The sequence below is a fragment of the Sciurus vulgaris genome, assembly GCF_902686455.1.
Source record: "Sciurus vulgaris genome assembly, chromosome: 10".
Taxonomy (NCBI): Eukaryota; Metazoa; Chordata; class Mammalia; order Rodentia; family Sciuridae; genus Sciurus; species Sciurus vulgaris.
Genome location: NC_136470.1, coordinates 115,897,772 through 115,925,054, shown reverse-complemented (window position 1 = coordinate 115,925,054; position 27,283 = coordinate 115,897,772). Strand labels below are relative to the sequence as shown.

General features: G+C 49.2%; 1 protein-coding gene and 1 long non-coding RNA gene across 10 annotated transcripts; both read left to right on the top strand.

Annotated features, from left to right (window-relative positions):
• The first annotated feature begins 1,933 nt into the window (after window positions 1-1,933).
• On the top strand, window positions 1,934-7,656 carry CISH (cytokine inducible SH2 containing protein). The gene is made up of 3 exons (XM_079155662.1): window positions 1,934-2,278; window positions 5,579-5,799; window positions 6,037-7,656. The coding sequence occupies exons 1-3, from the start codon at window positions 2,259-2,261 to the stop codon at window positions 6,567-6,569; spliced, it is 774 nt and encodes a 257-aa protein (XP_079011788.1). The 5' UTR covers window positions 1,934-2,258; the 3' UTR covers window positions 6,570-7,656.
• Window positions 7,657-11,932: 4,276 nt separating this feature from the next.
• LOC306670743 lies at window positions 11,933-24,710 on the top strand. Of its 9 annotated transcripts, XR_013766480.1 has the most exons (6): window positions 11,933-12,272; window positions 13,230-14,171; window positions 15,185-15,220; window positions 17,184-17,294; window positions 18,224-18,309; window positions 19,175-24,710. It is a non-coding gene; the product is annotated as an uncharacterized lncRNA (long non-coding RNA). The 9 variants fall into 9 exon arrangements; XR_013766478.1 differs by having other exon boundaries at window positions 13,230-13,387; window positions 14,079-14,171; window positions 17,184-24,710; XR_013766481.1 differs by having other exon boundaries at window positions 18,224-24,710.
• Window positions 24,711-27,283: the final 2,573 nt, after the last annotated feature.

Sequence of the window (27,283 nt, the reverse complement as noted above, 5' to 3'; positions counted from 1 at the left end):
AGTAATCACAGTGAGCAGGAAGGGGAATAGTGTTAAGGTAGATGTTAGAATTTAGCACCAAAAAGACAGTTTCAAAATTGTATCTCTAGAGGCTGGGTCTGTAGGCTCAGTGGTAAAAACACTTTCTAGCACCTACAAAGCCCTGAATTTAAAAAAAAAAAAAAATTGGTAGTTTTGTTTCATGGTAGCTGTGTCATCATAGTAATGTATAAGTAGACAGACTCTACTAAAGAGATAGTACCCACACAGGTCTCCAGGTAACTCAACTTTCAATGTGGGTAATGAAGTATCCAGGGCACCCCACTTCTGCTCCAAGAAACTGACTTCTGGCCTATTAGGAGGGGCCAGGCAGGGCTACACTGAAGCCTGGCTTCCCTTACGAAAAATTACAAAGAAGTGACTCCCCTGGAGTCATTTCTCTTTTTAACCAATTATTTTTTTTCTGTTTCACAGGGTTTTGCTTTCAGATCTACATTGTCCTCTGCTCCACCCTGGGTACCAGGTACTGAGCCTTGTGTGCCCTGGAAAAAGATCAGACACTATCATTCAGGCCTCTAAACACTGTCAGGGGTCTGCCATCTTTGCCCTTGATCTTGCAGCTCATTTCCTTTCTGAGGGAACTGGGAACACACACTGGGCAGTGTGGTGGGCGAGGAGGAGTGGCCCCGATGACTCTCCAGAGCTCATCTCCCTCAGTCCTTCTGGCCAAGGGTTTGAAACAGGTTTTCACAGTCCTTCAAAATACTCCTGGGCTGGGGTTGTGGTTCAGTGGTAGAATACTTACCTCGAATGGGTGGGGCACTAGGTTCGATCCTCAGCACTACATAAATAAAAGTAAAATATATAAAATAAAAGGTAGTGTGTCCATCTACAACTAAAAATTTAAGATTTTTTTTTTTAATTCCCTGGTGTGTCTAAGGAATAGAAAAATGTGAGGGTTGGACAAGTCAGTTAGGAGCACGGGATTCTGATTCAGATTTGGAATCAAACCGTGGCCCTGCTATTTCCTACGAAGGCATTTCATTGTCTGGGGTTCTATTTTCTCATCTGCAGAATGGGGACAATACCAAATGTTGAGGATCAAATGTAGAAAGTTTTTCATGTAGATGGGGCTGCTGTTACTGCTCTGCCCCCCCACCTCTATCACCCCACTCCAAATCATCCATGTTTGGAAGTCCTGGACTCTCTCCAAGTATTTTTGGAGGGCTCAACGAACCACAGACCGGACCATCTGGGGGCTGACTGTCCCTGAATACCTCAAGTTGACTGTCACTTCCCCTATTGATGGGGCCCACCAGAGGCCAAGCAGAGGGCCAACACTGAATGGTCCGGCTATATGCCTTCTCTCCCACTCTTTGAAAGGAAACGTTCTTGCTTGGATCCTTTTGGTTGTGGGAGACGCAGGCTCCATCTCAGCCCACCTACTCAGTTCTGGAGCCGCTCTCTGCACCCAGCTCCTCTCTTTACTTCTTCTTCCCAGACCCCGCCCCCATGCCATCCACCTCCCAGTAACCCCACACAGAATCCCGGGGTCCAGGAACGACCCAACTGGGAGCCTATTTATTTCCCGACAGACCGCCTTGGAGAACCGGCTAGCAAGAAGTACAGGTCCAGGAACTCGTCCCCTCGCTGGCACTGGTTTGATGGTGAGATAAGCGTGCCCATCCCCAGTGGAGTGGAATGCCGAAGGCAATCTAGGATCGAGTTGCAGAAGCCTCCGCCCCTCCTCTAACCTCCCCTAACCAGGTCTTAGCCTACTGGTCTCTCGGTCCCGCCTGGCCCTACACGTCAGTTCTGGGTCCACGCCCTGCAATTGGCCCTCCCAGCCACTCAGTCCCGCCTCCTACTTCTCGATTGGTCGGCTCGCGGAGCCCCGCCCCGTTTTCCTGGAAAGTTCTTGGAAATCTGTCAAAGGTGTTTCCTTTCAGGGCCTAAGGCCCCAGACGCCGGTTCCTGTACCCCCGCGCTAGACCCTGCGGCCCTCCCCCCGCCCCACGGCACAGCCTGCGGTTCTAGGAAGACGCCGCTTCCCGGAAGGGCTGGGACGCGCGGGACAAAAGATTAGGAGGTGGCTTGCCCCGCCCCGCCCTCGCGGCCCGCCCCTCTCGCCCTCTCTGGCGGCCCGCTCTGCCACCTCTCAGTGTGTGCCTGCGGTCCATAAGCCCTGGGACCCTGACCTACGCGTGCTCCTGATCCACTGGCTCCCTTTTGCCGCCTTCCTATCGGCCCCCCACACCGAAGCTGCTGCCCTCCGGGACATGGTCCTTTGCGTTCAGGGGTAAGCACAACTCTGTCCCCGCCCAGCCTCCGTGAGGGGCGCACGGAATAGGGCAGGCCTGATGCTACCGGCCGGGCTTTGGGAGGGTTTGATGAGCTTGAGGGGACCGAGTGCGGAACGACCTCTAGGGTGCTACGCTGCTTGGGACTGTGAACTACCCCGCACTCCACGCACAGGCTCACTATGTAGGGAAACTGAGGGCCGACCGACAATGGGAGGAACCAAGGGCGGGCTTCCTCTGGGAGCAGATGGACGCCGACATAAAGTCATCCCCCCCAGGATGTGGCTCACTGTAGTGCCCAGACCTCTTTCTGGGCTCAGAGCACTCTACCCTAGCCTGCCGGCTGCCCTGTCTACTGGTGACCTTGGGCCAGCCCCTTGACCCTATTTGTCCAAGTGTCCATTCCCCTACCCCAGGCTAACAATTAGGCTCTACTTGGGAAGCCAGTTCTCTCTCCCCATACTGGCACCTAATAACCAGGAGCTCATGGAGCATCCCCAAAATTGCTTTACCCACTGAACTGGATTCCAGTATGTTAAGAACCTTGGCTCCTGCCTACCTTCTCCAAGTTTCCCTGAGACATGGAGTGGAGAACAGCGGTGCGGGTAGAGTACTGATAAGACAGTCTTGACCTCAGCTGAGCATTCTGGGCACATCTGATCACCCTCACCCTGGGCCTCAGCATCCTCTTCAGTCAAAGGTCTGGTGCTTTCTACTGATCTGAAAGGAGCTTAGGAAGCTCCAAGGAAAAGGGAGGAGGTATAAGTGGGTATTCTATACCCAGGGAAAGCTGTGTGGCCCAGTGGCAGGTGCTATCAGAACTGGCCTGATGCCAAATAAGGAATAGTGGAATGTGGGTACCTCTTGTTCTAAGCAATCTTTGGTTCAGCGAAGAGGACATGGAGGTTCTGAGAAGACTACTTCTCTTTGTTACGGTCTCCAGCATGTTCCTTCCTCCTCTGAATTTTGGGACTCCTGTACCTACCCCCTACCGACCCCCCCCCCCCCACACACACACTGCCTTCCTCCTCGGGAGTCCTCCCCGTTTTGGAAACCACACCTCTTTCACTATGAACCACCTGAGTGCCCCTTGTAACCTCAGGGACAGTGTTGGGGAGCAAGGTCTTTATCAGATACACACATATGGCTACAAAAAACCTGGTGCCCCTCCAGGGTAGAGGGCAGGGATTCCAAACTGCAGCTTTGGTGAGGGACCCCCACTAGGCTGAGTTCACCCCACTGGCATGTGTCCCCAGGCAGAATTTACTGGCTGGGCTCCAAGGCAGGCACACACATGTACCTGGCACACACCAGTCCCGCCCCCGCTGTGATGGTGACACAGTCATGGACACACCCCTGCCCAGATATGTAGTCACTCACCAGAATCCCCTGAAGATCAACACAACTATTCTATAATCCAACACTACACCAGCTTCAGAGGTGCCCACACCCATACATGGGACCTGTGCTGAGGCCCTGGTCATGGCCACCCCCAAAGATTGGACTGACCAGCTAACTGCCTACCATACTTCAAGAAGGTTTCTGAGCCAAACTCTGGGCCCAAGCAGTCAGGTCACCAGAAAATTCTGCCTCCAGCTCACCTAGGGGGATTCCAGCTCACCTAGGGGGATTCAAGACTCCTACAATGCAACCAGGAAAGGTGTGGAAAAATACTTGGCAGGCTGTAATATGAAAGAGTTGTGTGGGCCTTTTCCTCATAAGTGATCATAGGGCCGTGGCCTTCTAAGGGCCACCTACACTTCTCTACCTACCTTCTGCCACCAGTTCCTGTCTACCTCTTCCCACCTCATAAGAAGTACCTAGCATTTTATGCCCAGGCTGCTGTCTCTGTCTATAGTGCCTTTCTCCAACTCCTGCCTTTGACCTGGCAAACTAAGTTCAGGAACAGGCAGACCTTGACTCTTCCATGACACCCTGCACTTTTATGGCTTCCCCAGCCAGGTGGGCAGGGACCATGTTTTTTGTTTGTTTTGGTTTTGATTATTGTTTTGGTTCCAAGGATTGAACCCAGAGGCTTAACCACTGAGCCACATCCCCAGTCCTTTTAAATAATATTTTATTTAGAGACAGGGTCTTGCTGAGTTACTTAGCACCTCGCTAAGTTGCTGAGGCTGGCTTTAAACTCACAATCCTCCTGCCTCAGCCTCCTAATCTGCTAGGATTACAGGCATGCACCACTGCGCCCAGTGGGATCATGATTTTACAATCTGAGGGTCCTAAGGCCCAGCTGGGGACTAGACCCAGAACTGAGGCCTAGAGGTATATTTTGTTAGGAGTGAGGGAGGACCAGCTGCCCCTTCCTCAGGAAGGAGGATCATTCCCTGTCCCACTCTCAGGGAAGAAGCCCTAGGATCACCATGCTGAGTGGGCTTTCCCTAGTAGGAAGCTGCTGCTCAGATTTTGGCCTATTCAGTTCCCCTAACCCCAACCATCTAAGGCTATGATGTTGCCCAATCCTTCAGTGTTTTGTCTGATGAACCACTCACTGGGGGAAGAAAAAGCTAAAGCCTATCAAGGAGCAAGCTGTGCATAAGACCATAGAGCTTAATAGGGTTGGCTTGCCAGGGTGTGACATGGAATGTAGGTTGAGTACCCTGCTCTTTGATGTGAGTTCATATTTATGGGAGGTGAGACTTGCCAGTACCTTTAGAGGCTACCATCTACCCACAACCTTTAGCTGGGAGGAACAAGCCAGGATGGCAGTCTGACCTATAAAGGTAAGGGAATGTTTCAACCTTGACATCCTAGCCAGTGTAGACCCAGCCCCTATTGACAGATGCTCTTATTGGTAAGCAAGTATCATGTGACTGCAAGCTTCTTATGGTAATCTTGGGACCTCCCTGAAGGACCCAGTGCAGTTCCATCCTATGGCTCAACCAGGATCAGTGCCACTTAATCAGCCTACTTCAGCCAGATGGGCACAAATATGAGGCTACTTTGCACTGGTTACTATCACTGTGATGGGGATGCTAGGAATGCTTATAGGGAATTATTTGTGGTTTGGGTTGATATAGAGTAGATAAATTCATATTTAATAAATGCAGAGGAGTGGAAATGAATTTTTCAAAAGAGGATCTACAATGCTAGAGATGTAGCTCAGTGGTAGAGCTCTTGCCTAATGTGTGAGATCCTGGGTTTGATCCCCAGCTAGTAATACCAATAAAAAAAAGAAGAAGAAGAAGAAGAAGGTCTGTCCATTGGGGAAGAAATCAATGGGACTTCTCTATAAATGGGGGAAGCATGGGACTTCAATTCACTGTCCATCCACCCCCTTCTAGATCTTGTCCTTTGCGGGCTGTGGAGCAGATTGGGCAGCGGCCCCTGTGGGCCCAGTCCCTAGAGCTGCCTGAGCCAGCCATGCAACCCTTACCTGCTGGGGCCTTCCTGGAGGAGGTGGCAGAAGAGACCCCCATCCAGCCAGAGGGTGAGCCAAAGGTGCTGGATCCTGAGGAGGATCTGCTGTGCATAGCCAAGACTTTCTCCTACCTTCGAGAATCTGGTGAGTCTGAGAGGAAAAGCAAGGCTTGTCCTGGGAAGTCTGGTAGGGGGAACTTAGCTCTCTGCCTGTTGAGTCTGATTTGGGAGGAATGGCCCTGCCCCAGAGAGTCTGATGGGAGAAGTATAGCCTTCTTCAGGAAGTGTGAAGAGGGAGGAACAGTCCTGACCTGTCCTGGATTAGTACCTTCAGCTGATTTCCATTGTGACCAGTCCCTTGCCCCCATTTCCATTTTCCTAGGCTGGTATTGGGGTTCTATTACGGCCAGTGAGGCCCGGCAACACCTGCAGAAGATGCCAGAGGGCACATTCCTAGTACGAGACAGTACCCATCCCAGCTACCTGTTCACACTATCAGTCAAAACCACTCGCGGTCCCACCAACGTGCGCATCGAGTATGCCGACTCCAGCTTTCGTCTGGACTCTAACTGCTTGTCCAGGCCTCGCATCCTGGCCTTCCCGGATGTAGTCAGCCTTGTACAGCACTATGTGGCCTCCTGTGCTGCTGACACCCGAAGTGACAACCCTGATCCTGTTCCCACCCCAGCCCTACCTATGCCTAAGGAAGATGCACCTAGTGATCCAGCACTACCTGTCCCTGTGGCTACTGCTGTGCACCTAAAACTGGTGCAGCCCTTTGTGCGCAGGAGCAGTGCCCGAAGCCTACAGCACCTGTGCCGCCTTGTCATCAACCGTCTGGTGGCTGATGTGGACTGCCTACCACTGCCCCGGCGCATGGCTGACTACCTCCGACAGTACCCCTTCCAGCTGTGACTAGCCTGGGTATCCTGCCCAGCCTCAAGCAGCCACATCCTGGAGGGGACACAGGTCCCAGCTGGGCTTGGGCTCCTGCTATCCTCCAGCCATCCTTGTGGCTGTGTACATCTGGCAGCTGGACCAGGAAGAACCATCAAGAGCAAAGAAGGGGGAGGGAGGAGTTGTCACACAACTCAGAGCTCAGCACTTTCAGGTCCCATGTGGTTCCACTGTGGTGAGCCATGTCTCAGAGAAGAGAGAGACAGGCAGGACCTTGTCTCACCCTGTGGGCTGGGCCCAGATCTCCACTCACTGGCCCCAACCACCTGAACTATGTAGACTTTCCCAGCTCTGGTTTTTCAATCTGCAGGGTGGGGCAGGCCCCCTACCTCTAGCCAGCCTGTTTCTGGGAGGATGGTGGCTAGAGGAACTGAGGTTGATGGTGACAGCCCCCTTGTGGGGGAGCAGGCTAGGTTGGGGAACTGCACAGTTATATACTATTTATTTATTTATTCCCCTGGGGGTTGGTCTCAGAAGCGAGGGACCCCGCCTCTTTGCCCTGAGCCCTGGTTGGCCAGAGACCCCAGCTGTGTTCTAGCTTCTCTCGTTCTTCCTTGTGGAGAGCCCCATCCTGAGATGTGTTGCTGGAACCAAGGCAGTCCTGGATGTCCTGGCACTGACCCACCTACCTGTGAATGTGGCCACTCTTTTCTGTCCCAGCCCTGTTTTGGGAAGGTGAATGAACAGACAAGAAAATGGAACCAGAGCCTCAGTCCCCAGCACCTTCTTGTAGGGCAGAATTGTGGCCATGCAGAGCTGCCCTCTCTGTGGCACAAGTCCTCAGAGTGCACAAGCTGTGCAGGAAGAGGGTGCTGGTTCAAGGGCTGCTGCTACAACTCTGCTGAGTCAGTTTCCTGCCCAGGAAGGTGCCTGCACAAGAGAGAGGGGGCCATATCTGATAAGACTTTATAAAATACATATCTGATAAGACTTTATAAAATGATTATTGTAACATACAACCCAGTGTGGTAGTCTTTTTTCTTCCACTGATTTTTCTGTAATGACAATAAAATTATACCTTTCATTTATGGAGCCGTCAGTGGGACCTCTGAGTTCTACTCAGAGTTTGTTCTCTTTGGTCCTTTTATCATGTTCTCCCATTTCACATTTGGGCTAGCAGAGGCCAGAGATCTTTCATGGCTGAACAGTCTCTACTAGGGGACTCACTGACGGGGTGGAAGAGGTAAACAGACGTTCTCATCTCATTCCTCCTTGTTCCCCTTAGAAAATGGGAAACAGGACATGAAGGCCCATTGGTCTGCCTGTAGGGTCACTACCAGACCACTGCTGGGTTGTGGGGATGGGGGATGGGGATGTCACAGGAACAGAGGCCTGAGAGGTATGTAAATAGATATGTAATGCAAGTGGAGAGTACCAGTGGGGAAGGTACTATGACCTGTTCCTGGGGGCAGTGACTTGAGAAGGAGCCAACAGTCAGCATTCAGGACCAGTCCTTGCAGGGAGAAGGTACAGTGACTGAAAGATACTGAGGCATGACTCACCACAGCCCTGGGAATGGGGTCCAAATAAGTAACAGGAGGAAGAGGGCTTGCCGAGGCAAGTGGGTCACAGAACACAGCTCATGCTAACTGTCCACCTGCAGTCTGCATCATGCAGACTGCTACATGAAATGGGGAGGACAGATGGCTGGGATGGTGGCATCTGAGAAAAATCACCTTTGGACACTGGTTTTGATGCCCCTGTCTCTGTCTCCTGAGAGCTCTGTAGTCATTGACCTCACTAATGGGATCCTGTCTGCTTTACCCTTTACTTCAGCTCAAGCCAGGGTCCAACTGTCTCCTGGGGACGAACTGCTACTTCAGACTCCCAACATTTTTCTGATTTGGTATTTTTGTTTCCCTACCAGGCGAGTTGCCATGTCTGCCTGGCACAGGGACAGTAAAGGTCCTAACAGCCTAACAGATGCTGGAAATCTTCTGGTTAATGCAATCACCCTGGGTGACCTAGTCTAGTAAAATGGCACTAGCTGGCACTAGCTGGGAAGAAAGAGACTCGCCAACTGATGGGTATACGAGAACCCTGCACAGTATGCAAACAATAACTGATGTAACCCTTTACCTATTAAGTCCTTCACCAGCACATGTGCTCTTCAGCACCAACTTAAGCCCTGGGGACACAACAGGGAACAAGATAGACACGGTCCCCATCCCCCTGGGGCTCATGGCTAGTGCAAGAGAGGTAGTAAACAAATGAACAAATGGGCACACAGGACAAGTTTTTGAGAGTATAAAGGAAAGAGCAGAGGGCAGGGCAGAAGTGACTTTGGGTATGGGAATACCCCTGCAGCTGAGAGGGTCTGGGAAAGTGCTGAACAGGGTGGAAATAAACCTGGACACCTGAGCAAAGAGCAGGAACTAGTCATGCAGACAGCTTGAGGAAGGGATGTCACAAGAAGGACACACCAGTACAATGACTCTGAGGCAGAAACAAACCTGGAGCCCAGAATGGTGTGGGCAGGGCAGAGGGGGCATGTGATTTTATTCTAGTGTGGCAGAGCACCTCTTCAGAGTCTAGCAGGCAGCAGTCCCCTGCATCGCACATTTCTAAGAGATGTACAGTTAGGTGGAGATGGACCCATAAGGGCCTAGAGGCAAGAGGCTTGTAGGAAAGTTAAGAAATATGAGATTTGGAGGGGTTAGGTATGATGGGAAGCAGGAGGAGGTAATGATGGCAATTTTTGTGACTCTGGGCAGGGTTCATGCCCCATTAAGTTCTCACTGCAAATCTGCACATCAGCAGAGATTGTCCCCACTTAAAGCTGAAGAGGTGAAGTTCAGAGAGGAATGATGACTTGCTCAGGGTTACACAGCTCATGAGAGGCAGACCCAGAGTTCACACCCTAACTTCAGATCTTGTTTGTATGACTGCTTTGTTCTGCCTCCAAGGACTGGTTGTCTAAATCCTTAGGACCCCCAAGATTTGGAGGATAATCAGAGAGGTGGTAATGCTCATGAGGGCTTTCTGGAAGTGGGTAGGCTGGGGGCTGAATTCCAGAGAATGTGAGTTTAGAGATTGATCCTGTGTAGTGTCTCTCCATGGATTCACAAGTCTCGCTCTGGAATGATTTTGAGACAGAGATGCTGGTAAGCTGTTCCAGGTATTTCTTGTCTGTAAGGTTTAACTGGCCAGCATATAGCTAGTATGCTGGTCAGTTACCTAGGATCTCCAAGTGACCCAGAATTCCTGGAATGACTGGGACCCTGCACTCAGGCCAGGCTTTTAATCTGCTGACTAAAGCTGACCCCAGTGGCCCATGCCTATAGTCCCAACTACTTGGGAGGCTGAGGTAGACTTGAGTCCAGGAGTTCAAGATCAACCTGGGCAACATAGCAAGACCTGTCTCAAAAAGAAAAAGAAAAAAAAAAAAAATATATATATATATATAAACAAAGATAATCTGTTGACTAAGCAGATCTTGCCAGGCCAACATTGGACACATGTCTGAATGGGGCTGGGGCCATGGCTGATTCTGCTCTCAAGTGAGAACCCTCCCACCCTATATGGCTGACCACACTGAAGTGAAGGAAGCAGAGGGCTAGGACCTGAAATAAGACTTGACCAAAAAGGCAGGAAGATTTGGGGTCTGTGCATAGGGCATCCAACCCTGAGGACCTCATAAAGGTCTTCTTCCAGGAGAAGTTGAGCCTGCGCAGGTCTCAGCAGCCCTTTCACACCAACCTGTTAGACCAGTTTTAATCTAAAGCAGACTTGAGCTTCACTGGAAATTCAACAGCCTCCCTACCTCTCCCCGACCCAGTGGGGCCATACAACCAGCCAACTAGGGGTTCAATACAATGGTCTCAGGGTAATAGGCTAGGACTTCTGTCTGAGACTCAAAAGGAGACGGTCCCTCGAGGTTTAATTCTGGCCAGACTGCAGATCAGAGGGTAGAGAAGAGCTGCTGGGCCTGGTTTTGCGGGTAAGTGGAATAAATAGAAGCTGACACTCATCTATAAGCTCAAGGAGATACAGCAAGTGCAGGGTAGTAGGAGGCCAAAGCTGTATACTCAGTGGAAAGATAGTCATTTCCATGACCAGGCCTGGTTGAAGCAGGTAGGGCCCCTGAAGGCTGAAGAAAGTTGGGACTATGATGACTCCTCCAGGGAGTCCTCCAGGACTGTGCTACCCACAGACTCACCAAAGATGCCCTGATGGTGTGACTGAAGGGACTGTAGTTTCCAGAAAATGCTCTTTAGGGACAGAAACCTGCTCCAGGGATTCTCCCCTGCACCCAGCACCCATGAGCCAGGCCCAACTCTTCCTGTCAGTAGAACTGGGCCTTTCCTCCACCAGAAGTATGGATTTCACTCAGAGTCCAGGTTGTTAGGCAAAGGTTGTGTTCTTAAAGTACCTCTCAGCTCTCAGCTTGCTCCAGGGAAGCACTTTACTGTTCCCCATCTCCACCAGCCCCACCTCTGAGCACATCATGTGTGTGTGTGTGTTGACCTTTCCCCTTGGCCAACATTCCTTTGTTTTCCTTAGCTCTTTCTGGTGGACAGACAGCTGTGGTAGGAGGAGCTGCCAGGAGAGTAGGTCCTCAGGAAATTTTCTCCTCATGCTCAGACATGGAGCTCAAAGAGACAAGGGAAAGTGAAGGCTTATCCAGGAGATGGTCACCCAAGGCAGTCTGAGAAGGGTGGGTGAACTACAAGAAGGGAACTCCTCAGCAGAGCCCACTAACCCTAGTGTGTGGGTGCCTGTGGGGTGTGTCCCTGGGCATCTCTGCCAGATCAGTGTCGTCAGTCAGGCGTCTAGAGGGCAGGCTGAGCTTAGGCAGGCAAAGCTGGGTGATCCTGGGCAGATTGCTTTATCTCTCTGAGCCATATATAGCCCAGGTCCTGGGTTTGCTGTCTCTAGGATCAGTTTGCTCTCTCTTGCCCCAGAGGTGACTAGGCTGGGTCTCCACAGCCCCTGTATTTCTTAACTAGGAGCCAGCCAGTGTCTGATTGGGAGCTGTAGACTTTGGGGGAAATAGCACCCACTCCCATCGCCTTGACACCATCACCCCTTTTCTCTTCTGGGTCTCAGCAGGTACCTAGGGGTGTCTTGTGCGAGGAAGAGAAGGCCTGGTATGGGCATCCCTGCCCCCACCCTGGGTGAGGTGTTTTCGCCAGAATCGCAGCAGCTGTGGCTGGAGGCCTCTTCCCAGGAAGAGCAGAGCGCCTCTTCCAAGAACTCAGAGGAGGGCGGGAGGGGCGGGTGGAGGGGGAGTTAATTTTAAACCAAACAGCCTTCAACGCTTCTCAGGAACTGGTTGCTCAACGTGATCTGGCAGGTCCCAGGCGGGTAGGCGGGCCTGGTGCCAGCTCAGAGGTGGTGGGGGTGGAGGACACACCCTAGAGGGGAGGCCCAGTGACCTTGAGGAAATTTGGGCCCTGTCCTTGCCCACTCATCAAGGCCTGTCACTCCCTGACCCCACTCACCCAGCCCAACTTGCTAGGGGGTATGGGTTGGGATGATTTATTCAGTTTTAAGCTGGTAAGGTGAAACTGTAACAGGATTAGTAATACAGGTGTCATGTCCTTCCAAGGGCCCCAAGACTGAGTGTCTCATCTTCCTTCCTTGTTCAGAACCTGCCACAACTGTCCCCTGTCCTGTCTCTCTGAAGGTTATCTGACGAAGGTTTATTCTGAGGCCAGGGTAAGTCCTGGGCCAATTCTCTATGGGATGGGAGGCTAGGTACCAGGCTAGTGGGGTGGGGAGGTGGAGAGTGAAGGGTGGAGTACAGCAAGCTGGCAGAAGTTCTGGACCCAGGGAGCAAGCTTCCTTTACGTAGAGAGAGACCTCATAGGCTTGACCTTCATGATGGACTGGGAATCAAGGCACCTTCACTTCACTAACCTATCCCCACCTCAGTGTGGCCACCTGCTCCTGGCTGACAGCCTGGACCCACCTCCCTGTGTCTGACCATGGAATGTCCTCCCTATAGAGGCCTCCCACATGCCCCTCTGACTGCCCTATGAGACCTCTAGACAGCCTGGGAGGGTTGAGGCCTGGGTTCTAGGAAAGAATCTCAAGTAAATGCTGCCAGGAGCTATAGTTCTTGGAACCAGTACTGCAGGGTGAGGGGATGCTTCCTGGAACCTGCTGACCATTCCAGGGAGAGAGCTCAGAAGACAACCGGTGATCTGGGGTGGAGTGGTGGGGATAGTGTGCTGAGACTTCTGCTTGGGACCCTATCTCCAGGAAGCCCTTCCTGATTGCAAGTGCCTCCTTAGCCTCCCCCTTCCCAGTGCTAGGGGTGCTGGGCCATTTTAAGGGCCTTTCCAGAAAGACTCAGGTCTTTGGGGCCTCTGTGGTACTCAGTGTTCAGTCTGGAACAGATTGGAAAACCCAGTAATGGAAGTAGGTAGGAGAAAAAGATGGCATATGTGCCAGTAAAGGTCGGTGTGTGGGTGTGGGGACACAGGTGAAAGGGCATAATTGTATTGCCCAGGTTGGTGAGCAGCTGGAGGTTAGAGGGGCTAGGGGAGAGTAGGCAGGAAAGTAAGGCATGGACAGCAGTGCCAGGGCCTGCTCACTGATCCTCCTGTGCTAGTGGGCAGAGAGCCCCAAGTTCCAGTCTCTCCGTCAGGCCAATCTTGTCCCTTCCCTCAGATCCCTATCCCACAGGAGGGGGTAAAAGCTCCAGCTTCAGCACCAAGCCACCCAAGAGTCCTCCTGGTACCAGTATCCAGTTGTGCATTCTTGGGCACGCACCCATACTATTGGAGTCTTAGTTTCCCCACCTGGAGGGTGGAGGGAAGAGGCTGAAAGTAAGTGGGCACTGAGGCCAGGCTTGGCTCTGGGGAAGGTTGTGAAGTGTGTGGCCCAGGTCTAGGATGGGTTGGGGTCCAGGCAGAATCCCAGGGTCAGCACTGTCAGAGAAGGGGCCTTGAAACCTGGTTGAAGGGGCTGGAGTTGCAGGTCATGGTCAGCAAAAAGGGAAAGTAAGGGCCCCCTCTCTGAATAGGATACCCTGGAGCAACCTTTTAACTACTCAGGACCTGTTTGCCTTCAGAATGGAGAACATCACATGGTCAGAGCTAGATGGAGGTGTGAGCAGGGACTTGCCTCTCCATTCACATCCTCAAGTTACTCTTTGGCCCTCCCTGAGCACAGCTCCAAGCTTGATGTCCACCTACCTCCATGTCACAGAAAAGAGGGTGGCGGATCATTCTCCAGAAGTCGTTCCTGGGACTGAAGGCTGGTTAAGTGTCCAGGGAGCAGTTGTGAGGTGGGGCTGTGACAGAGTTCCTCTGATCCATGTAGGAAGGCAGTGGAGACAGTGTAGGGACACAATTCATAACAGTGCTCAAACTTTGAAGCAGCCGGTTTTCTGAGGCTACATGGAACAACTGGCGGAGGATGGGAATGCTTCATTCTCTGCCACTTAAGAGCCTCAGTTGTCTGATCCAGTCAAGATGGCCTTGGCCATAAAGAGCCTGATGGAAGAATTTAATCTAGGACCCACCCAACCTGAGTGGCAGAGCTGCTAGGTGGCATCTTCTAGGTTTTCAAGGAATGCCTGTGTCCAGCTACAGGTGGTTCCAAAGTCAGGTAAGCTTTGGAAAATCAGTTTCACCCTCTATAAATAGGGGCAATATTATAACTTACCTTATGATATCATCATAAGGAGTAAATTGTAGACTTGATTTTACTTCTCCTTGGGGTATTCTCTCTGAGTCATCCCACTCCTCCAGCTCTCCCTTCACCATGAGCCCAGGTAGACATGAGTCCCAAGGGCACTTCCTGTGTTTTCTATTGTAGCAAGAAGTACCTGTGGACACATCAGCTTTCTCTTCCCACTGGAGCACACACTCTGATGTTTGTGGTGCTCTGAACAAAGGTTCTCATACCAGAATATAAATATTCTAAAAATCATAAATCAAATCAAACATAAACTGCTAATATGTTCTATCTTTCTACTCGACAAACTTTCATAGAAATAAAAAAATCTGTACATTTATAGTTTTTATATGTCTGAAAGTCAGCAAATATGAAAGATGATTGAACTTAATGATTACTACTCATGTCTAGGTGTACAGTGATAGGCTTGAGGTATAAGTGAATAGAGACATGCCTCATTCATAAAGTATTTCATATTTATTCTGTCAAACATTGTTCTCACCTTTATTCCAGTAAAATGATTGATCATGTTGTTATAATCAAGAGTTTCACCTAATTACTATTCTTTTGACAGTGATGATTTACAATATTAAAATAATGTATCATTGTCAAAAAGTTTAAAAATATAAATTAAGTAAAAAATATAAAAAATAAAAGTATTTCCAATTGATTCCCAAAAGTTATGTTTAAATAATCAAAATTATCTAGTAAAAGTGAGATAAAATAAACTATACATTATAAGAAATGGCCACCAAATTTTAAATTACAATGATTTAGGGCTGGGAATGTAGCTCAATGGCAGAGCACTTGTCCAGAATGTGCTCAACCCTGCATTCAATCCCCAGTGCTGTGAAAATAAACTAAAATAATTTTAAAATACATGAAATTATTTAAAAATAATTTTTCACTTAACTTTTCTATTTTTTTCTTCTATTTTTTGGCAGTACTGAGGATTGAACACAGGACCTCATGCATGCTAGGCAAGTACTCTGTGTTGCGCTACATCTCCAGACCTGAAATTTTATTAAGTGATATTAAATGTTCTCATAGAAAGAAATCTTCTCAGTCCACAATCAAATTCCCCATGAAGGATAAAGTGGTGTCTGCTACACGGTCAGAAGCAACCCAATCTGCTGCATTTCCCTAGGGTCTAAACAGTGTTACCATGAAGGGGATGTTTGGGTTTACCTCATACTGTGCCAGCCTGGAGTGTCCTGGTGATGGTGATGCTTATGTGTTCTTTAGTAAATTTAATGAAAACTGATCCTTTGTATATTTGTGATGCACTCTAAATCACAGGGCCCAGGAAGATTAGGAGAGAGTCGCAACAGACCAGGTACAATTCCAAAAAAATGATATTGGAACAATTTGGGGGAAAGTTCTGCCTCATACATGCCACCACCATAAGTTCTTAGATGGATCAAATATTTAAATTAAAAGTGACCCTAAGCAAACTTTAGAGTTCCTTTAGAGTCATAGCAGTATGGGTTCTGGGTGAGGAAACCTCTTATTTTACATGACTTCCCTGAATTATTTCCAAGACAAGAGGAAGTAGAGTCATACCAGAAATCTATTAATGCCCATTTAATGTTGGAAGACTATTCGCTATGGTTCTTTCACATTTCTGTACACTTGCCAGTAGAGGCACCAAATGTCCCTATTCCAAGTAAACTTTACAAGGTGATTACTATAAGGAAAGCCTTAGAAAATAGAGGTAATCTGTTCTATATTTCTGAACCAGGAGTCTTGCATCTTCTGTCAGCATCCTTAAGAATATATTAGGAAACTTTGTAGTACTTAAAAGGCAAATACAATATCAGTCTTCAGAGTTTTTAACATAAAGGACAGAGGAAGTAAGAAGGGAAGGAAACGAAGCCAAAGCAGGTGTGTTAATAAGTAGGGTCCCTCACTAGGCAACCGAGACTCAATCTTCAGTTGTAAGATGGTAGAGAACACCTCAGGGTTGTCTCAACCAAGGGGTGAGGAAGCTGGGGCATACATCCATCAACTTTCCCACTTCATTGGCTTAGAACTGCTCCAGGGAGTTAGTTCCTTGGCACTTTTCTTTTGGTTACTTGCCAACCTGGCCTCTGCTTCAGGCAAGGCCTTAGTTGATGGTTGCAACTGCTGTGTGAGAACTGAGTATAAGGGGACTGAACTGCTTGGACCCCACCAGACTGTGAGCACCATGTGAACAAGCGCTTGTCCAAATACTGTTCATTTCCAGTGCTGACACGGTGCTTAGCAGATGGTGAATAAAAAACACACAACCCATGGACAAGCTAAGAGCCTGTTTACTTGCTTCTCTTCTCCATTAGGCCATAGTTCCTTAGGTATAGGGACTGTCAATTTTTCATATCAAGTATAGGCCTGGCAATCAGCAAATGATCATTAAAGGTTTGTTGAATGAATGAAAGATGAGAATAAGTTTCCAAAATAAAGAAAATTCTGAGTCATCCAGAACTAGACTACAACATCTTTAAATACATAAAGGCTACCCAAACAAAATCCATGGCAAGCACACTTGATAGGGAGGGGCCAGAGGCATTCCCATGGAAGTGAGAAGCAAGGCACAAATGCTCTAGTCATTACTATTTTTCAACATTACATTAAAGGTCTTAGCCAAACTATAAATAAGGAAAATAAATAAAAGCTATAAGTACTAGAAAAGAAAAGATAAAATTGTTAAGTATCAATATAGGAAATCCAAGAATGATGAATAACAAATCTTATAATGGAAACCAAGGAGGTGAGCTGTTATAAGATAAACCCACACACATCAATGGCACCAGCAAGAACAAGTTAGGCCATCTTTCTGGATAAAAATAATAGATTTATTTAGTAATAAATCTCTGTGCATCTGACTGGCATGTCCTGAAATTCTTTTCTGTCACATAAGCCAAGAATCTGCTGATCCTGAGTCAAGGTCCCCCTTCTCTCTAGAAACTCCTTGGACCTTTCTTCAGAGACACTTCTCCTGTGACACTGAGTTTTGCCCTGCTACATGCCTTGAACCCACCAAATCTTTTCCAGCGCCCTAGGCCAGGTACATAGGTGAGTCCTGAAGGCCTTACCTGAATTAGCCCCTCAACTGGACACAAGCTGATTGTCCCAGTGTGCAGATTGACTGTGACCATTCCCTGAGATAGTAAAAAGCCGGGGCAGCAGCAAAGCTATATTCATGAGGTATGTTAATAAGTAGGGAATTCTGACTGGGAGCCTGAAGCTCCCAGTCAGAGGTTGGGGTAAGGTGGAAGGAAGAGGGAGCAGCCAGATCACCATGGGGCTCAAGGTCTTGTGGAATAAAAGCAGCCTTTCTTCCCCCACCCCAAAGCTAAGTGGAATGCAAGAGCTCTAAGAGTGAGTAGAGAACTGTCTAGGGGCTCTTAGTGAGAGGGTAATACTCACCAAGGCTAAGACCCCACTCTCACCCCACCAAAACCAGGCATAATGGAAGGGTATTCTGGGTACAGAGAAATGAGATCTCCACAGGATCAGTCTTGTCTTAAGCACAGTGCTCAAGGCCTTCTCTGACAGCCAGCAGCCTCCTCTGCCCTAGGAGGGAAGGTACACAGAACCTTGTGGGGAATGAGGTTGGAGGACAGGTGGTGACTATGGGGGAGGCACTGTCCTTTTCTAGCTCCAAGACCCACCTCAGTGTGAATGGCAAAGCCTGAAGCTGGACTGGCCTGGTGTGGCTCTAGTGGCCATTGCCACAGTCTTGAAGATGCTCCAACCCAAGCCTAGAGCTTTATAGGGGTCAACTGTGGGAGTGAAGGGGACAGAGGCTGGAGGGAGGTTAGAAACAGGGGAAAGGTCCAGGTTGTCCGAGAGGATGGAAGCATTTGAGCAGAATAAGGAAGGCTGATTGTTTTAAAGGAAAGGAAAGGGGGAATTCCAGGCTGCCAGACCAGTCCAAGCAAAGGTAGGAAATTTTGAGGAATTGTCATTTAATCTTAAGAATATCCTATGTTTGTCCACAGGTGGGTTTCTAGGAGCATCACCAGCCTCATCTCCCAATATTAGATGGAGTGTGGTCCTCAAGGTGTGCCAAGTTCCAGTTCAAAAGGTCAGGGAACTGAATAAGGTGCTCAGGTCTGGCTCATTCCCCTCCCAGACCTACCCCAAGTTGCTATGTAATCCTGGGAAAGTCATGGGTTCCCTCTGGGCTTCATCCTTCCTTTTTTTCCATGAAATGTGGGGGTATAATGCTTGAGTTTCCATGGGCTCCCAAGACTCAAAAACACTGATTGGGACTCTGAGGCAGGGTGATCTCATGCATACACACACATGTGGCCCTGCCCTAGTTTCCAGAGCCTGGAGCTTCCCCATCCCAGCAGAGAGGACCTTCATGGATACCTGTGATAATAAGCATGGGTCCCATGTTAGCCATGCACATGCGCATGTACATGTGAGTGTCTATGAAGTGTGTGGGTCTCTGTGATGGTGCATGTGTGATGTGACCTTGCCTCCCCAGAGCCTAATAACCTCTCATGACTCCTCATCCTGAACAAAACCATCCTAAGGACCCAGTCACTCATTAGGAACCTGTCAGGAGTCTATGTCCATCCCACCTCCCTGGGGATGACTTATAGTTTGTGTTTAATAAATGACTGTGGGTCAACGATGGGGATGGAAGGGGAGACAGGACAAATGAAGGCCTCAGTTACCCCTTCCCTAATCTTGGGGAGGTGGCCTGAGCCCTCAACAACCCAAGACCCCTCACAAAGAATGTTGGCAAGAAAGGACAGCTTGTCCCAGATGCTGTTGTCCTCACCTGACCCTAAATTCTGCCCCATCCTGGTAGCCCAAGGGAGGCTGAGGTACAGGGCTCTTAGCTATGACTCAGCGGAAGGAAGACAGAAATGGGGGGTGGCAGGGTGATGCTGGGGCCCTAAAGGGTTTTACTTCTCATTTTTCTTTCCAAAGCACAGCCGGTTCTCAGAAATGAAGGTACCCAGAACCAGAGAAACTCCAGGTTTTCAAGGGCATCGGGTCCCCAATCTTTCCACCTCAGAGGCACCATCAAGGGCCTGGGGAAAGTCCCAAGCCCATGTCTCTTGCCTGGGGCTCTCTTCCCTGCCCCAGAACAGGGATTGAGTGTGGGGGCCAGGTGGGAGCTGTGGCCCAGATTTACTTGCTGTGACAGATGCTGGATGACAGGAGGTACTGGGAGCTTCCAGGCCCTGTGGGTGGCTGAAGCAGTCAGGGCAGGCTTCAAGGAGGGAGTAGTCACGTGGCTACATTAGAGTGGCCTGGATGCCCCACCCCATGAGTTCCTTCTTTCACTTTTCCTTTTTTTTTTTTTTCTTTCTCTTTTTCTTTCTTTCATATTTGTAACTACTGAAAAACCCCAATTTTATTTTGCTTTTATATTTTTGGTACTGGGGATTGAACCTAGGGGTGCTTTATCACTGAGCTACATCTTTGCTTTTTTACTTTTTATTTTGACCTAGGGTATTGTTAAATTCCTGAGAGTCTCACTGAGTTGCTGAGGCTGACCTCGAACTTATAAGACTCTTGCCTTCCAAGTCACTGGGATTACTGGTGTGTGGCAACATGCCCAGCTTAAAAACAAAACAATTTTAAAAATCACACACAGAACTCTGATGGGCAAAGCACCAAATTATCAGACATTAGAATCTTCCTCTTGTGTTCAGGAACAGAGTTTGTGCTGAGTTTGAAATAAGAATTCTCCTACTGTCCCTTTCAATCAGAGACTGCCAGGTGGTCTGTAGAGCACTGCTGTTTGTAACAATTTATCTGTGAGTTGGGTCCCTTAGTCCTTCAAACACTGAAAGAAGCTGGATGCTTAGCCTAATGTAAGATTGCAACTCCCATCCCAGCCCCCAGTTCAAACATTTGTGTTCACTGCTATTTGCCTTGATGATTTTGTGCTAAGAAAGAATTTCAACTTGTAAAATACATTTATACTATTAAGATGCTGCTTTTATCTTTTTAAAAACATATTTGAGTTCCCCACAAAACTTGGTTTGAAGGAATAAGCTCCACAGCTCTAGGGGGCTGAGGCAGGAGGGTTGGGCAGAATGAGGAAGAGACTGTGGATTTCAGTGCACACAGAGAAAGCAGGGATCTATGGTCAGTTCTTGAGCTGTGAGTACCTGCAGAAGGGTTTTTAGGCACATCCACTCAGTGCCTCCTCTCTGAACCTCCCAGGCCTAGGTACCTGAAATGTTCCCCCAACATGGCAAAACTGAGATGGGGATTTGCCTTCTTTACTCACTTGCTAGTTGAGAATTAGTGTCTGGATGTATGTGAGTCCCACCCTACATCCAGAGTATATTGAGTCTCATTTCAATAACAGCCACCTTTGCTGTCCTTTCCTCCCCACACCCAGGGATTGTTATTTGGCCCCTCTGCTGTGGGGTATGAGAGTTAGGCACCCAAAAGGAAGCTCATCTCATGTCTGGTGCCTTCTCTTTGGTTTGCCATTTTTTTCTTTGTCCCAGAAGTCCTTGTCGGCCCTTGGGGCACCCTAACGAGTTGCTAGGCTCCTCTGAGAGTAGAGGCCCAGGGCTGCAAATGGCCTCTGTGACCAGCTCACTCCCCTTCTGTCCAGATGTTAGAGGACCAGGTTCAAATCCCAGCATGGTCATTTGCTGGCTATGTGATCTTGGACAGGTTAAATCTCACTCTATGTTTCTAGTGAGACAAAGAAGGCATCTTTGATGGAAGAATTTATGACAACATGTTTGTGGCATCGGCATTGCTTATATATGGCAGATGCACTGTTACTGTTGTTACTGTTACTCAGTTCTGGGAGGATGGTCTTTCCAAATCTATTCAAAGGGCTGCCATTGGGCTGTGATCCAACATGGTCACATCTGGATCTACAGATGTCCAATACTGCCTCTGAGGTGTTCTGAGGACATCCAATACTCTCAAGTTCACTGTCCCCATCACCCCAGTCTCCAGCTCAGGGTACTCCTAGGTCCCACTAAGATCCCTGGGCCCCACTACCCCACATCCAACCCCTAATGGTTGTGAGCCAGTTGTTCCTGAATGCCTGATGCCACCACTATTACCCTTAGCCACCTCCAGATCCTAGAAAGTTGTAGTCTGCTGCCCCAGATCCCTCCTCCTGGCTGAGGGAGAAAGCATCCTCAATGCCTAGCTGATCCTGTAACTCAGCTCAAAAGCTTTGCTTTTAAGCCCTGTGGTCCCCAGAAATGCATTCAGGGCTTAACCAAAAGACCCAACTCCACTACCTTGCTCCTATACAACCCTGCCCATATGCCTTCAATCTGCCAGGCTTTGCTCAGACTATCCCCACTGCCTGGTAGATCCTTGTCCTGGGTCCTCCCCACCTCAAGCCTGGTGTGATTACCAAGGTCTTAGACCCAGGATCACAGACTGTATCACAATCCCAGCTCAGCCAGCATGTAAGTAATCCTTTAGCATTCTCATCTTCAGTTTCCTTGTCTGTCAAATGAGAGGGTTCACAGCCTCCACCTTATAGGATGTCATGAGGGTTAAGATAATCCCATCATGGCTCAAGATACACTAGTAGAATTCCATATTTTATAGTCCTTCTACATGGTATCATCTCCCTGGAATCTGGCACATAGTAGGGCTGGGGAGACTAAGGTCCTAGTCCTACACTGCATGTGTCTCAGGAAAGATGCCCATTAGGCTACTGCTGGGTTTTTAGAAAACCCTCTGGTAACAAACCTGGCATCCCTTATTCCTGCCCCGAGATACCACAGGGTCAGATGGACCCCAATACTAAACTCTACAGGGGACAGCCCAGGACCTACAAATGCCAGTCTTCTTGTCTCTAACAGTCATATCAGCACCAATAGAAGCATCATCCTCCCTTCTAGTCTGGCTGTGAAACCTGACCCATGACCACACACTGAGCCTCAATGGTGTCTTCAACTGCAACACAGGGATGATTAAAAACCCCTGTCTGTTGGTTCATGAGACTTAAAGCTAATGAATTCAAAGTAGCTGCTTGGGGCCCAGTGCCTGGAAGGAGCTCAGAGGCAAGGTGAAGGTAGTTAGGGGCTGCCTAACTTCTCCCAACTGCAGAGTCTGAGGCCAAGCAAGCTCAGGCAGTGCAAGTTCAAGGTTTGTTCTGCACACTTAGGGAGCTCAGCCTCAAACTGACTTCCAGGAAGGGCAGAGGGGACTCTTCTGGCAAGTAGGACTGTTCCTAGAAAGCAAGGAAGGATGGGGGTCTTCAGATGATGGAGGGATGGCTGTTGGCTGGGAGTCCAAAAAGAAACCTGGGCTTGGGCCCCAGCACTGACCCTGCCTGCTGAGCCTTAATTTCCTCATCTGTAGTACCAGGTTCTCTGCAGGTGCTTCAAGCCCCAACAATCTATCTGCTCCCCAGGCTCAGAGGATAGGATAATCTGACCTCCCCATTCGCCTAGACACATGCCTCAGAAGAATGCAGAACTGGTAGAGTGGTAGGCAATAAGATGGTATCCCCTGCTCTCAGAATCCCTGGAGGAGACCCCAGTCCCTGGGAAGGGGCCATCTGGCATGCCTGCTTCCCATGGGGCAGGGCTACCCTAACTGTCTCAACTGAGTCCAAGTGGTGGTCAGCCCAGTTTCAGGGCTCCCAATGAGGCTGAGGAAGGCTTCCCCTGCTGTCACCATTCTGTGAACCAAAAAATTCATCTTTTCTAACCACTTTCCTTCAGGGTTGTTGAGGAGGTATCTGGAAGAAAAGGGATACCTAGAATGTGAAGCTCTTACATATCTGATTCCTGGTTGTGAGGCTAAAAGTTCTTCTATAAATCTCAAGAGGGCTCTGGGGGCCAGGACTGAGGAGTGCACAGCTAGTGCCCTCAGAGAGCTGCCCACTCATTATGTTTGGGGGACGACTCCTCTTCTCATAACTGCCTGGGCTTCAGGTGTGACCCAGGGGCTACAATTGATCTAATGTGGCTGACATCAGCCCATAACATGGTCCAGAGGATTATATGGGCCAGTATTCGTGGATTTAGGAGCTATATGGAGAGACATAGGAGCACCACTTAATTAATTGGTCACAGGATCTTGAAAATGATAGGGGCTAAGAACACTGTATCAGGAGTCAGGGGGCAAGTACAACACGACCTCAGGTAAAACCATTCCCTCTTTGGAAAGGAGAAACAGGGATTAGAGATGTGTCTTATTATAATCTACCCCTTCCAGTACAAACTGGCCTTCTTACTTCATCTAAATCATATGCAGAAGACTTGGGACCAAGTTGGCTCTTAATCCCAGGTGTCTGGTCCTGCCCAAGCCTTTGGTTGGAGTTGAGCACTACCTGGTACCTGTGAGGGGTTCAGCCTTCCACCACTGACATGGAGGGTTCAAGTCATTTGCTTGGTCAGCAGCTGCTATGTTTATTTCACAAGTATGGTACCTGCAACCCAGGGTGTGGGTCCCTGCTCATACTCAAAGGGTGCTGGGCTAGTCACACAACTCCATGAAGGACCAGGACTAGGCTTGGATCCAATCTCCAAGGTCCTCTCTGAAGGCCTGGGTGACACCTATGCTACTAGAGATGGACTATGAAGGACAGACTTACACTTTCTCCCTGGTCCCATTCCCATTCCTCGCCCACTCCCAGTGACAGGTCAGCCTCTCTGGGGCCCATCTTGGTGAATCTTCTAGTCCTCTCACTCTAAGAAAGGGCCAGTTCCTGCCAAATATGGTAAGACATGGGAGTAGGACCTTAAGAAATTCAGGATGGCAGGTTGAGGAGGGTCTTCCAACCTGGCCAGACTGCCTCTCAAAGGACAGGTGTTCAAGGCAATGCCTCATGCTTCCCAAAACTCTTCCAGCTTCTGCCCCTTTCCAAAATTCAATTCCAAAACCAATTCCATTTTTAGGTGTTACAGCAGTGCTCTACTTCAGGCATCAAAAATCTGTGTTTCTTATGGTTGCTACAACAAATTCCCACAAATTTAGTGACTGAAAACAACACAAATTCAGCCGAGTGCAGTGGCACACACTTGTAAGCCCAGCTACTTGGTAGGCTGAGGTAAGAGGATCACAAGTTTAAGGCTAGCCTCAGCAACTGAGTAAGACCCTGTCTCAAAATTAAAAATAATTTTTGAAAAGGGTTGGGGATGTAGCTCAGTGATAGAGAGCACCCCTGAGTTCAATCCCTGATGCTGCGCAAACAAAAAAACAAACAACAACAAAAACCCTACATAATTACTACCTTACATTTCTAGAGGTTAGAAGTCCAAATTCAGTTTCACTGGGCTTAAAATCAGGGCATCACAGAACTGCATTCTTTCCTAGGGCTCTAAGGGAGGAGGTCTGCATTCCTTGGCTCATGGCCCCTTCCTCTAGCAATTGCATCACTTTGACCTCTACTTTCATTGTCACATCTTCTCCTGTAGATATTCCTGCCTCCTTCATATAAAGAAGACCCTTATAATTACACTGAGTTTACCTGAACAATCCAGGAAAATCTTTCCATTTTAAGATCCTTAATTACATCTGCAATTAGGACATAGGCATCTTTGGGGGCCATATTTTCTGACAGGAGGGCAGGGTTGCTTTGCCAGTTCCAATACAGTGTAGAACTCTTGTCCATGGCAGAAGGGTCTTGAAGGAGGATCAGGCTACTGTCTTAGCTACCACCCTGGCTCGGGGCTGCCTGGGCCAAGAGCTCCAGGAAACTTGGCACCTGACCCTGCTGCTGCCAAGGACAGCCTGTTCTCCTGGCGTGGCTGTCATGCAGGGATCAGGTGCACTTGAGCCCTCAAAGTGGCCATGGCTCAACTTGAACAGCTGCCTAGTTTGGGCAGGAGGCCAGGCCCTCATAGCTTCCTCTCTGCTGACCGAAATACGTGAGAGCTACCATCAGGTCAGACATGGGCCAAATGAGAAGTTCCAGCCCTATTCTAGAAAATGTACACACTTTCAGCTTATTGGTGGACATTTACTGAACTTGAGTATGCCAGAGTCACAGGGGGCCCCAGGGAAATGAGCAAGACAGGCAAGTTTCCAAATTTATGGGACAGAATGTCATTGGCGCCAGCAAAGATATGGGGTAGGGGTAGGTGGGGAAAACACAGAGGTCAGGGCAGGTGTCCCAGAGGAGGCAGCATTTGTGTTGGAGCTTGGAGGGTGAGGCTTAGACTAGCAGTGGTGAGCAAGGGCATTCTGATGAAAGCACTACTGGAACAAAGGAATGGTGTGTTTAGAGAGCGGAGAAGGGTACTACAAGGAGGCTGAGGTCTAGGGCAGCAGTAAAAAGAATCTAAAGGCAGAAGGAAAGAAAAGGCATGCAGGTTGCAGAAATTAAATAGGTTCCCACCTTAGGCCAGCAGGTCTCAAACTTGTCAGTAGTCAAACCCTTTGTTCACTTACTCAGCACCTATGGAGCCAGAAAGGGGTTCCCAGGGCCTTTCCCACAGCTGTCCTCCCCGACTTCTTCAGACCCAGATTCTACAAGGCACAAACACCACCTCTACCAAGGTAATAGAATTTGGGAGATGGTGTCTGTCCTTTTGTCTGCAGACAATCAATAGAGATTGGGAGCAAGTGATGGACCAGGGTTCAAATGGGAGTGGAGGAGCAGTAAAGGGTGTATTTCTTGCAGTTAGGGGTTTGGTGGCACAGTTCAATAAAGCAGCACATTTCAATAAGCCCCATGAAGAAACTCAAGGGCAGCTTGGGAAAGCATCAAACTGTGAGATAAGACCATAGTTGTCAGAGGAAAAGGTGGACTTGCTCTCAGAGTACCTTGAACAGGGACTCCTACATCTGCTGTCCAGGTTCTGGGCTCTGGCTTAAGGAGGCTGGATGAGCAGCCGGGACATCCCTCAAGACCTCAGGGGTCTGCAGAGTCTGGACTGTACCATCTGATCCATATGTTCTAGCCTTAAGGTCTCCACTAGCAAAGGTAGCTCAAGTCTCTGGCTTTAGCATCAGGACTAAGGGTGGGGTGGGTGGGGGTGGAGGACAGGGTAGGCAAGCCTGGTTTGCTCTAAGTAGAAGCCACTAGCTGCCCTGGCCTGGGCCTTAGGGCTCTCTGGCCCTGGTGAGGAGGGACTGAGGGGAGATGTGGGCTGCCAGCCTCTCAGTGGCTCTATCTCCAGAGGGTGGAGAGAAGCAATGAGTCCAGGACTAAAATACCTGCTATCCCTCCCTTCCAGACTATTTTGTCTGTGTCTGCCTTACATTGGTGCTGAGCATGAGGAGGGCACAGGGCCCTCCCTTCTGGTGTCTGTCCTTTTGTCTGCAGATAATCAAAATACCCATAATGTGCCAAGAAAGGTGCAGCTCATGGGTTTCTCACAACATCTTATAAAATAAAGCACTCTGGTCCCATTTTGCTGGGCCTGGAAGCCAAGGATGAATAAGGTGAAGTCATCTGCCCAAGGTCTCATCCTGGTGAGGGGCAGACTGCTGAATCTGAATCCAGGCTGATATGTCTTCCACATCACAGCTCCATATTCATATCCATATCAAGCCAGTGGGTACAGGCTTAAGGCCCTACTTTGCCAATTCACTTGGCTTAGACCTTTTTCCCAGTGGAATCAAGTCCCACATTTTTCTGGGAAGGAAGCTGTCCCCAGGGTGGTTTCTGCTCCAATGACCCCAGCTGCCCCTACACTGTCATTCTCCATCATTACACTCTCTTGGGTGCCATACTTACATGCTCACCAAGGCCCTTCCTTAGTCATGGGCCTGAGGCCAGCAGGGTAAGACTGTTATGGAGGCCAGCACTAGCAGAGGTGTAGCCCAAGATGGGGGTCAAGGGTGTACCAGATAGCTAGAAGGTTAGGGTAGCTGCCCTGAAATGCTGCTAAAGAGCCAAAGAGCACAGGTGGAGCAAAGAAAGGGAAATACAAGAAAGGGATTTTGGAAGGCAAGGGGGATCAGGAAATAAGAAGCCTAGTTCTGGTTGTGTCCCATCCTGTCTTTCCAGGTTCCTTCTGGAGCAGTGAAAGTCCCTGGCTCCTCCTTAAAGGAGACCCAGGTCACTTCAGGGTTGAGTAAAGAACAGAATGCCAGGACCAGACACCAGGGCTCTAGGATCTGCAGCATGGCCTATGAAAGGT